The sequence below is a fragment of the Rhineura floridana genome, chromosome 7 (assembly GCF_030035675.1).
Source record: "Rhineura floridana isolate rRhiFlo1 chromosome 7, rRhiFlo1.hap2, whole genome shotgun sequence".
In the NCBI taxonomy this organism is placed as follows: domain Eukaryota; kingdom Metazoa; phylum Chordata; class Lepidosauria; order Squamata; family Rhineuridae; genus Rhineura; species Rhineura floridana.
Genome location: NC_084486.1, coordinates 29,340,443 through 29,353,462, shown reverse-complemented (window position 1 = coordinate 29,353,462; position 13,020 = coordinate 29,340,443). Strand labels below are relative to the sequence as shown.

General features: G+C 42.0%; 1 protein-coding gene across 1 annotated transcript in view; it reads right to left on the bottom strand.

Annotated features, from left to right (window-relative positions):
• Window positions 1–10,565, bottom strand: part of CABCOCO1 (ciliary associated calcium binding coiled-coil 1) — a 119,910-nt gene extending 109,345 nt beyond the window's left edge. The window contains exon 1 of the mRNA XM_061635109.1: window positions 10,213–10,565. Within this exon, the coding sequence (XP_061491093.1) occupies window positions 10,213–10,407 (195 nt within the window). The 5' untranslated portion in view covers window positions 10,408–10,565. The remainder of the gene's footprint in view (window positions 1–10,212) is intronic.
• Window positions 10,566–13,020: the final 2,455 nt, after the last annotated feature.

Sequence of the window (13,020 nt, the reverse complement as noted above, 5' to 3'; positions counted from 1 at the left end):
TTATTTTTATGTAACAATCACTTTTAGAGAAGCTATCAAGTACATGAAACTCAACACTTGCCCTACACAAAACAGTATAATAGCATACAGACTTACTGTTTCTAAATATACATTAATTTTTGAAAGCCTCAAATTATCTATGTTATCACCAGGCAGGTAAAATTCAATAGCATCTATTTTTGAGCTGTTCTATTTCTTAAATAAGGAAGCACACCAGAAATAGCTGTGTTGATTTACAATCCCACTCAAACTAGAAATAAGTCATGTCCAACAAGACAAAGTCAATTCAAGGAGGAAGGCCCCCCCCTCGCCTGCCAGTGCTTAGAATTACAAGCAATTAAAACAAGCAGACGAAAAGAAAGCATGGCTTGTAAATCACTCTGCAGAATAATAATTTATGAAATGCACTGCAACCTAAACTTACTGTTAATTGTACTGAAGACCAAATACCACTATTATTAATTCATATCTTATTAACAAAAAGAAGTGAAAAGCCTATTTTTTTGCATCAGTTTTACATCCAAAATCATTACCTCTAGAGCAGCCTCACTGAACACCGAATTGCTGGGTTATCAATTGTAGCTGGTTGCCCCAGTCCAGAGATCCATGTACACTTAAATGTGCTAATTGATCTCTTCCACACCGAAAGATTCTGATTCATTTCAGTGGGGGAGATGTTCATAAGCAATTGCTGGATCAGGGCAATTGACTGCCATGTTTGGGACTTCTGAGGTTTTAGTACGCTTGCCAGCAACATTTCTGATGCTACAATTACCCTAATATCTGTTGTTATGTGCCTTCAAGTCGATTATGACTTATGGCGACCCTATGAATCAGTGACCTCCAAGAGTATCTGTCATGAAACACCCTGTTCAGATCTTGTAAGTTCAGGTCTGTGGCTTCCTTTATGGAATCAATCCATTTCGTTTGGCCTTCCTCTTTTTCTACTCCCTTCTGTTTTTCCCAGCATCATTGTCTTTTCTAGTGAATCATGTCTTCTCATGATGTGTCCAAAGTACAATAACCTCAGTTTCATCATTTTGGCTTCTAGTGACAGTTCTGGTTAAATTTGTTCTAACACCCAACTATTTGTCTTTTTCACGATCTATGGTATGCACAAAGCTGTCCTCCAACACCACATTTCAAATGGGTTGATTTTTCTCTTATCTGCTTTTTTCACTGTCCAACTTTCACATCCATACATGGAAATTGGGAATACCATGGTCTGGATGATCCTGACTTTGGTGTTCAGTGATACATCTTTGCATTTGAGGACCTTTTCTAGTTCTCTCACAGCTGCCCTTCCCAGGCCTAGCCGCCTTCTGATTTCTTGACTATTGTCTCCATTTTGATTAATGACTGTGCTGAGGTATTGATAATCCTTGAAAAGTTCAATGTCCTCATTGTCACCTTTAAAGTTACATAAATCTTCTGTTGTCATTACTTTCGTCTTCTTGACGTTCAGCTGTAGTCCTGCTTTTGTGCTTTCCTCTTTAACTTTCATCAGCATTCGTTTCAAATCATTACTGGTTTCTGCTAATAGTATGATATTATCTGCATATCTTAAATTATTGATATTTCTCCCTCCAATTTTCACACCTCCTTCATCTTGGTCCAATCCTGCTTTCCGTATATGTTATGCATACAGATTAAACAAATATGGTGATAAAATACACCCCTGTCTCACACCCTTTTCTATTGGGACCTAATCGGTTTCTCCATATTTTGTCCCTACAGTAGGCTCTTGTCCAGAGTATAGGGTGCGCATCAGGACAGTGAGATGCTGTGGCACCCCCATTTCTTTTAAAGCATTCCATAGTTTTTCATGGTCTACACAGTCAAAGGCTTTGCTGTAATCTATAAAGCACAGGGTGATATTCTTCTGAAATTCCTTGCTCCATTCCATTATCCAACGTATGTTTGTGATATGATCTCTGGTGCCTCTTCCCTTTCTAAATCCAGCTTGGACGTCTGGCATTTCTTGCTCCATATATGGTAAGAGCCTTTGTTGTATAATCTTGAGCATTACTTGCATGGGATATTAAGGCAATAGTTTGATAATTACTGCATTCCCTGGGATCCCCTTTCTTTGGAATTGGGATATATATTGAACGCTTCCAGTCTGTGGGCCACTGTTTAGTTTTCCGTATTTCCTGACAATTTTTTGTCAAAATTTGGGCAGATTCAGTCTCTATCTATCCTTGGCAAATATCTATAATATCTATCCTCAGCAAATTGGTGGAAAGTAATATAAAGTTCTACTGGGGAAGACCAAGTTCCTATAAAATCCAGTTTTTTGTATCCAATAGCAGCCGCCCAGATCGCTGGTGAATCTCACTTCTTACTGCTCTTCATTGTGAGAAATGTTTGTATACTCTAATCTCTGTTTCCTATTATTTAACCAGTTACCAATCCATAGGAAAACCTGTTTTCTTACCCCATGACTGCTAAGTTTACTCAAGTCAGGAGCCTTTAGTGAAGGGCTTTGCAAAAAGAATTTTGGATACCCAAATATAGAATATGCACTAGAAAACCCATATTTATGTATTTGAAGACAATTTTAAAGAACTCCCAAAAGCTGGTAAGACAGAACTTCCCTTTTCAGGAGCCGTGATGATTCTTTCTCAGCAAACTTTGTTTTTCCTATGTTTAATTCTAGCTATAATTATGCTTTCCATCAATTTACCTGGAACAGACAGTAGGATAAAAAGGTAAAGGTGTCCCCGCACTTGTAGTGTGAGTCGTTTCCGACTCTTAGGGTTACGTCTTGCGACGTTTACTAGGCAGACCGTATGTATGGGGTGGGATTGCCAGTTCCGTCCCCGGCCTTTCTTTACCCCCCAGCATATTCCAGGTACTCATTTTACCGACTACGGATGGATGGAAGGCTGAGTGAACCTCTACCCCTTTTACCGGAGATTCGACTTCCTCCTTTTGTTGGAATCGAACTCCAGCAGACCTCTAATTTCCTTATTCCTCCCAGATTGCTTTTTTTAAAACGGCTATCTATATTCATTGCATTCAAATCCTCCAATAAGAAGGCCAATTTTAGTGAGAAATATCCATCAAGAGCTGAGCGAGATCCAGCTGCTCAGCCCCATTCCCTGGCCAACCACCAACTGCCAATAAGGGAAGACCCCTCCATCATGGCCTGAGTGAGATCCAGCTGCTCCGCCCCACTCCCTTGCCACAGAGGACATCAGTAGGTTCTGCTGCCTAGTAGGCAAAAGATGAAGAGCAAGACCAGGAAGACTAAAGATGATGCAAGGAAATATTGCCTGAATAATCCTGGCACCATAGGAGCACCGTGCTATTTCTCTTCCTGGTAACAGGCTTGAATGTAATTTTTATTGCGAGAATCTTTTGGAAGCCACTTTGAGTGCCTTTTGGGGCTATAAAGTGGGATATAAGTATTCTGAAAAAATAACATATCATTTTTTATAAGATATCAGCAATTTCAATTTTAAGATGCTCAGGGTATGGTCTGACGGCACGAGGCCATCACCTTGCTGAATCTAGGCAGAGGTTTGGTCAATGTCTGGATGGGAGATCACTTGGAACCACATACAGTAGGGCCCCGCTTTTCAGCGTTCCGCCGATATGGTGGTTTTGAATTATATCCATGTTCATTATGTTCGGCGCTTGTTCCGCTTTTTTGGCGTTTTTGCAGCATGACGTGCAGAGCTTGGAAAAGTTACTTTTTAAAACTAGTTGGGGTGATGGGAGTTGTAGTTCTAAAAAGTAACTTTTCCAAGCTCTGATGACGCACTCAGCAGCTGAGTCCGAGAAGGAGTCGGGCACCATTTTATTGTCGGCGATTCAGTCTGTTTACAACATTTGTGCACTCTGCGTGTCTCTGTATTCTGGCAGTTTTCCAAACTTTCAAAGGTTATGGTTATTATATTTTACAATACTATTAATATATACTGTACAGTATATAAATATATATGTATAATATATAAATATAATATATTATATATAAAAGTATATAATATTAATTACAATGGCATCTATGTGTAGTACTAGTGATAAAAAAGGAGTCGTAAGCCTCTTACTTTAAATGCCAAGTTAGAAATGATTAAACTAAGTGAGCAAGGCATGTCTGTGGCTGAGATAGGCTGTAAGCTAGGTTTGGCTCGCCAGTTAGTACAATTGCGAACGCTAAGGAGAAAGTGTTGAAGGAAATTATAACTTTAGTTATAAGAAAAAGTGATAGCCTTATTGCTGACATGGAAAAACTTTTAGTGGCGTGGATTGAAGATCAAACCAGTCACAATGTGCCTTTAAGCCGAGCCATCATCCAGGGCAAGGCCCTAAGTCTCTTCAATGCTATGAAGACTGAGAGAGGTGAGAAAGCTGCTGAGGATAAATTTGAAGCTAGCAGAGGCTGGTTTAATAGGTTTAAGGAAAGAAGCCGTCTCCACAACATCAAAGTGCAGAGTGAAGCAGCTAGTGCTGATGCAGCAGCTGCAGAAAGTTATCCACGTGAGCTTTCAAAGATCAACGAAGATGGTGGATATACTAAGCAGCAGATTTTCAATGTGGATGAAACGGCCCTGTATTGGAAGAAGATGCTGTCTAGGACTTTTATTGCTAAAGAGAAGTGAATGCCTGGCTTCAAAGCTGCAAAAGACAGGCTAACTCTCTTGTTAGGGGCTAATGCAGCTGGTGATTGCAAGTTAAAACCTATGATGATTTATCACTCAGAAAATCCTAGAGCCCTAAAGAACTATGCAAAAGCTAGCCTCCCTGTTTATTATAAATCCAATTCAAAAGCTTGGATGACTGGCCATCTTTATTCAAATTGGTTCACAGACTATTTTAAGCCTACAGGTGAGGCTTACTGCAAGGAAAAGAACATTCCTTTTAAGATTTTACTTCTTGCAGACAATGCCCCTGGCCATCCTACGAGCTCTAATTGGTTTGTACAAGGAGATAAAATGTTATTTTTCTACCTGCAAATACAACTTCATCACTGCAACCTATGGACCAAGGTGTAATTGCAGTGTTTAAATCCTATTACCTAAGAAGAACTTTTGCTAAGGTTATAAAAGCCTTAGACAGAGATACAGTAGCTGGGCAAAGAGAAAATAAATTAAAAGCATTTTGGAAAGGCTTCACGATTTTGGATGGTATAAAAACTATTAGAGATGCATGGGAGGAAGTTAAAGAAACAACATTGAAAGGTGTTTGGAAGAAGCTAATTCCCACACTTATGGACCATTTTGAAGGCTTGGAGAATCCAGTGGAGGAAGTCACTACAAATGTTGTGGAAATGGCAAGGGAATTAGAATTGGAAGTCGAGCCTGAGGATGTGGCAGAATTGCTTGTATCTCATGACGAGACACTAACAAAGATCATCTTCTGATTGAACAGCAAAGAAGGACATTTCGCGAAGAGGAGTCCCATCCTGATGATAGTCCTGCTGTGCCTAGAGAAATGACAACCAAGGAATTGGAGGAAGCTATGTGTAGAAACGATGGCAGTTTTTGAGAGTATTGATCCAAATTTCGAAAGAAGTTCTAAAGTGAATGCAAGCCTTCTACGCGGTATTGCATGCGATAAGGAAATTCTAAGGGAAAGGAGATGGGAATTCATGAGGCAAAGTTGATCGCTTTCCTACTTTAAGAAAGTACCATCGCAGCCTTTGACAGCAACAGCTTGCCTTGAACAATCTTCAACATCAACAGCAAGAGCTTCATCCAAGTCTCCACCATCAAAATGAATAAGATTCGTTGATGAGTCAGATGATGGAGACTTGGTTGACTTGGAGTCAGATGATGAAAATGTGCCAGCTCCAGGGGCAATGGAGGCTTGCCACCCAACGGACAGCCAGCCGGCCCCACAGCCCTAAAGGCTGAAAGGCAGTGATGCCCCCCAGCTGCAACACCAACTACGTGGAGCGGCCCCTGTCCTGCATGCTCCGGGCGGACAATGCGAAGCATTTCTTTACCCAGAGGCTGATCACCAAAGGCTCCTTCGCCTCTTTCATAGCTATCGCCGCCAGAAAGAGTGACTCCCTCCCTTCGCCGAGCTGCTGGAGCTGGAAGCAGTGGTGTGGAGAATCACAGTCCAAGGAAGCTCCTTCGCTAACCTTTGCGTGCGCAGGAATAACACCTGCATCAGCCCCAACCTGCTCCTCAGCGCCGTGGCCAGGAGACCCGGCAAGGATAGAAGCGCTGCAGCCAACACTCAGATATTTTAAGGTAAGCAATGTGTATACTGTATACTGTATTCATTTTACTTTCGTATGGTTTTTTAGGCCTAGCTCTATTGTGTATTGTGTAAACATGTTATTAGGCATTCGCAATTTTTAAAAAAGGCTATGTTCCACTTTTCAGCAATTTTTGCTTTTCTGGGGGGAGGTCTGGAACCTAACCAGCCATATGAATGGGGCCCTACTATATATATCATCTTGGGTTTTCTGATGAAATAAAGGTGGGATATGAATGCAATAAATAAATAAATAAATAAAGATGCATGTTACTCAGCCCTGTGCATATGTTAATTTTTATTTGTTATAATTAGCCCTAAAAATTAAACTCTTGCCACCTTTATTTAGCTTAGTTTCTCAAACACCCTAATTGAAAAAAGTAGTTCAAGTGCCTATTCAATATTTTAACAGTGAAGTATTCTTCTCTGAATATCTACCTAGCTTTCTTTAGTAATTCTTTCATACCTACGTTGTTTAAGAATTCAACCACCTCCGAGGCTGGTTTCCAGATGCTGATGTATTTAAACTTTTTAAATTTTGTCTTAAGGTTTTTTTTAGCAACACACTCCCCCAAATTCCTTTTTTACTTTGCCTTATTGCCAAAATATGTACTCTTTTTTATTTCCCCCATTTCACTTTTTAAATGAAATCTTCTTGCCTTTTACAGGTTCCTGGACTCTACTCATTAGTCAGACGATTGGTGCTGAACATAAAAAAGGCCACAGAACAGCTTTTAAACTTATTTCTGGGAGAATGCTGACAGGAGCTGTGGAACATTTGGTTCAGGACAATTCATCTTTTAGGGATGATGGTGTAAATATTTCTAGTCATCAAAGTGGCAATAGAGTAAAACTTGGCAACGAGCATACAGAAAGAAAGGACCCAAGAATTGTTAAGAGAAATTGCACATGAAAAGACAATTTGGAGAGGGACACAATGTACAGGCACTTATATGCCCATACTAGAACAATCCAAAACACGGGAATGGGAATGCATGATATTAAGAGAGAACATAGATTTATTAGGCATATCAGAATCTGGGTGAATGGAGAAAATCCAGGAAAAACAGGCATGCCATTGAAGTAAAGACACAACACTGCTTTTGTGCTCAGAGGTGATTTTCTGCAGTCACCTTTTCAGTAGTGTAGTAGCAAATTCAGAAGTGCAGGGTCCCTTCATGATAGTCAGAGGTACACCACCTCACAGCCACACCCCTTCTAAGATTATACAACCTAATATTATAGAATAACCTGGCCAGGTTTGCATATTGCTTTCTGTGTCTCTATCCTTGTTTAATGCCTTCTTTCACAACAACAGATGTCCTTAGGAGCCAATTGGCACGAAAGGGGAGTGTGTTAACTACTGAGAAGAGTCTTCTCAGTGGCTGACTGACCTTTCACTTTGATTGGCTCCAATCAGCAGGAAAGGTCAAGGAAGCGTGCTAGAAGACTCTTATTAGTGGCTAACACATTCTCTTTTCATGCTGATTGGCTCATAGAATGCGGGAGACATGGCAACCCTGCTGGGACTCTGCTCCCAAAAAAGTAAAGGGTCTAAGAGCCCCTGAGACCCTGGACGACTACACCCCTGTACCTTTTGAAGCAGATCCTTGGATTTTATGGGGAAAAAGTAAATCTATCTCAGTACAGGTGGACCCCGCTTATATGGCAGGTTCCGTTCCGGACCCCCGCCGTAAAGCAGAACCCCATTGATTATAATGGGGCGCATCATGCGAAAATGCCGCCAAAATGCCACAAAATCGCAAAAATCGGCTTTAAAAAGGGGAATTAAAGCCGCCGCATTAGCGGAACGCCGGTAAGCGGGGCCCTACTGTAGAACAATTTTTATTGATAAAAGATTTTGCCCAAGCTTTCAAATGGATAGATGTCTTCTAAGAACAGAGACAGCCTTTGTATTATGGGTGAGAGCCAATGTTGCACCAGCAGACACAGCAGTACTTCCCCTGCCCTCTCCTGCCCCTTGCAGCCCACCGTGGCCCTCAATCTGCTCCAGAGGGTCCCTCCAACCCTCTAGAGCAGATTTTGGGAGTGGGAGGCTGCAGGGGGTCCTGCAAAGGGAAAGTCCTGCAAGTAGGAGTCCAACTGGGTTGGTACTCCATGACTTACATTTGTTTTTGTTGGTTTGTTTGTTTCGCAATTAGAGCTTACTTCCATTTTTCTTCCTAACTGTACTCTTTTCATACATTCCACATAATCTGCGTAAAGCACTTTTGGGAATCTTTCCATTCTTGGTATGCATGTGTGAAACACAGAAATGCAGTATTAAATGTGCTCCCATCTGGTTTTTAAATCAATCAATGGTCAGGTAGCCAATTGATGGTCATGTAGCATTTCCGCATTTCTTTCTGCATTTTTGTGTCACATGTACACAACGTGAATTTTTAGTTTTCCACACACCATTCTCCCCCAGCCCCATACAAATTTGTGAATGGCTTTTTCATATTTTAACTTTTCTCTGTCTTTGCAAGTGTCACTTTGGTCACAACTAACAGGTGTAACGTGGCTCTCCGATTCATCCTCTTTTACTATGACAGAAGACATCTGACACTATTTCTTTACTGCTTCCCCGCCACCCTCCATTGTAATAATATCAGGGGAAACCCTGAGCTACAGATGCTAATTTCCTTCTCTCTCCCTTTTTCTGGAGTTCAGTGAAACTAACAAGGTGAGGGAAAGTCATGGCAATTTTATTAATTTAAATATTATGATGTACGCTATTGGTGATACACAGATATGCCATCATAAAAGGAAAAAACTGATGAACCTTATAGTTTCTCCACCACTACTGCCAGCTTCATCAGAACCTGGAGAGAGAGGCATCCTGGTGAAATGAAAAAGGTCTTCTTGTAACATTGATCAGCTTCAGCAGAGGACAGAATATGCCTGGGGATGGGGGGCAGTGAAGGAAATGATAGCGTGGAAGGCTGAAAGGGAGCTATGTCATCAGCTATGTCATAATGGGATTGCATTTGAATCTTGGTTGCCATTCTTTTGCTAGCAAGGCTCCTGTTTCTTTAGCAGTTGCATGACAAACCATAACTTTGAAGGGCCACATAAATGCTAACCGTTATTATTCCGTATCAACCCGCCAATGCACTCAGATCATCTTCAGAGGCATTCCTCCAGGTGCTTCTGCCATCTGAGGTAAAGCAGGTGGTGACTGGGGAAAGGACCTTCTCTGTTGTGGTGAGCCATTTCTGGAACACTCTCCTGCTGCTGCTGACCTTAGCACCTACTTTAATAACTTTTCCAAGACAAAGACATTTTTATGTTCTTGGCTTCTTACCCCGTGAAGATGTTTCAAATCATGCTGTTTTTATCCTGTTGTTTTAGAGACTTTGCTGAAATTATTGCATTTTCATTCTAGTTTTTTTAAATTAATGCTCTTGACTTTAAGAAATATTCATTTATATAACGACAATACAGAACAATACAGCATCCCATAATGAACGAAAGGGCCATTCACATGTAACTCACAAACAAATAATATTTTATAGTATCACACTTTCAAATTATTATCATTATTACTATATAAATTATCATCCTTCATATATTTATATATATTATAATATAATATATTGCTATAATATATAATATGTATAATATACTATAATATATATATATAACATTGGATTATAATATAAAATATTATGATCATAATGCTAATACAATTATTATCCTCCTACTTATCACCAGCATTATTATTAGTCTTAAAAACAGGTATTTGAGCCTTACCACAGCCCTCTGTACTGGAAGGAAGAAACCATTTTACGGCAGGGGGGAACAGAGCATTAGGTCAAACAAAAAGCCTTTAAAAGCCCAACTTAGGGAGAAGAGAAGTGAAGCCTGATATTTATTAAGCAGGCCTGGAGAGAATGAAGATGGGGCTCGGCCCAAAGATGTCAAGTTTGAGCAGGGGAGGCAGCCCTGGGCCCTGGGGGGTGAGGCAAGTTTGGGGTCTGGTGCGGTGCCTCCTACCTGCGCTGATACGCTTTCTCGCTCCTTCGCCTTGTCTTTGTCCTTCGCCGCCATGCTGGCCGCCGTGAGCGTCTCGGCGTTGCCCAGGGAAGCAGCCTGGGCGGGGCCAGACTGCGGCCGGGGCGATGAAAAGGAAGGGGCGGTCAGCGCTTCTTTGGTGGAGAGGGAGGAGCGGGCTCCAGTGGCGCTCTGCATGTCTTCCCTTGGGTTAAGCGCGGTCTACGGGAAGAGCGGGGTTGCGAGGTCGACGGTGTTCTTGACGGCTGGAAACGGAGGCGTTCCTCGGAAACCGCGAGCACGAGGCAAGAGCCTCCTTTCCCCCGATACAGGCGAGGCCGGAGTCCTTGATGGCTGCTCCTCTATCTGCTCAGAGCGGCTTCTATGTTGTTGTTGTTGTGTGCCTTCAAGTCGATTAAGACTTGTGGCGACCCTATGCATTAGTGACCTCCAACATCGCTGATATTAGGGCTACCGCATTGCTCCTGACCTCTCTGTCTCGGGAGGGATAAACGAACTTCGAACTAATACGTGGTGCAGCCCGGTTCTAAGCGGATATCGATGCGCCCTACCTAAACCTGCCTTCCCCAACCTGATGCCCTCCAGATGTGTTGGACTACAGGTACCATTTGAAAGTAGCAACGCCAACGCCAGCGTTGAAAGGGCTCCAGGCGCCCAGCTGGGAGTGGCTCAGGCCAGTGCCTGAGGTGGACGCAACTGCTGTTGCCTGGCCTGTCTGGAGGGCACCAGGTTGGAGAAGGATGGCACAGACCCTTTCAAACATATTTCAGATGAGACTTTCATCTTGCCACTAATGTCTTCTCTCCACTTCCTTTTCTTTCATCCTGCCTGATCTGACCAGGGTGATGCATGCCTTGGTCACATCCCGCTTAGACTATTGTAATGCACTCTACATGGGGCTGCCTTTGAAGACTGTTTGGAAACTTAAATTGGTACAAAGAGCTGCAGCCAGAGTACTAACGGGCTGGTTACAGGGACCATACAACTCCCCTGTTACAACAGCTCCACTGGCTGCCAATTTGTTTCTGGTCACAATTCAAAGTGCTGGTTTTGACCTACAAAGCCCTATACGGCTCAGGTCCAGACTATTTGACAGATCGCATCTCCCTACATGAACCTGCCTGGGACTTGAGATCTTTAGGTGAGGCCCTTCTTGTGTTCCCTACACCTTCACAAGCACATTTGACGTGGACACGAGATAGGGCCTTTTCGGTGGTCGCCCCTAGGTTGTGGAACTCCCTCCCGAGTGAGGTATGAACAGCTCCCTCCTTGCCGTCTTTTCGGCGACAAGTAAAGACTGTTTTATTTCAGCGGGCATTTGGGACAGAGAACGACCAGGATTAATGTCTTATAGGCTTGGTGATCATATTATATGATTATTATTTTAAATTGTTCGCTGTTTTAACTTTTATAGTTTGTAATTTTCCCTTATAGTTTAATTCTTTTTTAATAATATACTCTGTATGTTTTAATGATGTTGTTTTTAGTTGTAAGCCGCTCTGAGTCCTATTGGAAAAGGGTGGGGTAAAAATAAAGTTTTATTATTATTATTATTATTATTTTGTTTAACATTGAGCCTGCAGTGAAACCCACTATGGAGATACAATCCTCCTCCATTTTTGTTGTTTTGCTTTTATGGCAAGCAGCCCTGTTGTTCTATCAAGAACAAAAGTCCAAATGAGACAATAACTTCTCTCCACTCTCCCAATCTGTTCTAGAGATTCCCCCTCTGGAGCAGATTGAGGGGCACAGGAAGAGAAGAGGGATGAGATGTTCCACTGTGCAAGAGGAAGTCTTTGCGCTAAGAGGATGACTTCATTGGATGCAACTCAGTGGCCCCTCAAGTCCAGGGGTGTAGTCATCTGGGGTCTTAGACCCCATACGTTTTGGGGAGCAGGGTCCCAGCAGGGTCTCTATGTCTTCAGCATCCTACAAGCCAATCAGCATGAAAGGGGAGTGTGTTAGCAACTGAGAACTTTCTAATGTGCTTCCTGGTTCTTGCCTGCGATTGGAGGTAATCAGAGTGCAAGAAGGTGAGTCAACCACTGAGAAGACTCTTTTCAGTAGCTAACACACTCCGTTTCATGCTGATTGGCACATAAGGATGTCTGTTGGGGGGAAGGCACATACGAGAAGGACTGAGGAGTGTGGAGATGATGGAAAGCAAGCAAGCGACTGGGGGTGGCTGTGAGGGGGTATGGCATGACTATCATGAAGAGACCCTGCACTTCTGAATTTGCAACTATGCTACTGCTCAAGTCACAATACATTATTATTCTGTTCTTCACTCGCACAGGCACCTCAGTCAAATAGTCCCTTGAGTTTTAATTGATCAATTAATCTGCATAAATGTGCATATCAATAGAACAATAGCTTATGAAGAAGAAAACATTCTTTGTTTTTAGATGATGCACACATGTGTGATAGCAGGCATCTAGAACAGGTATTCTCTTGAGAGGAAGGAGTGTCTCTTCTAAGAAGGTGTTTGCTGCCTTGGAATTTGTATACTCATTTGCAAAAATTAACATTTCTTAAAGTGGGCTGTCTGATTAATTAGGGACATGTTTTTTAATTGAGAAAAAGATGTCGTGATTATGCTAAATGATATATTAGCTAAACATTGCAATCCTAATTCTTGTGTGAGTAGACAGAAATCAGTGAAGAAAATCTGTGAATCCATGAGAGATTTGTGCAGAGAGTGATACCTCTGTTTTAAAAAACGAGCCACTGCCCAAATAGCAGGGTTGCTGACCTTCCTCACAATATCTTATGTACACACAAGCTCTACCC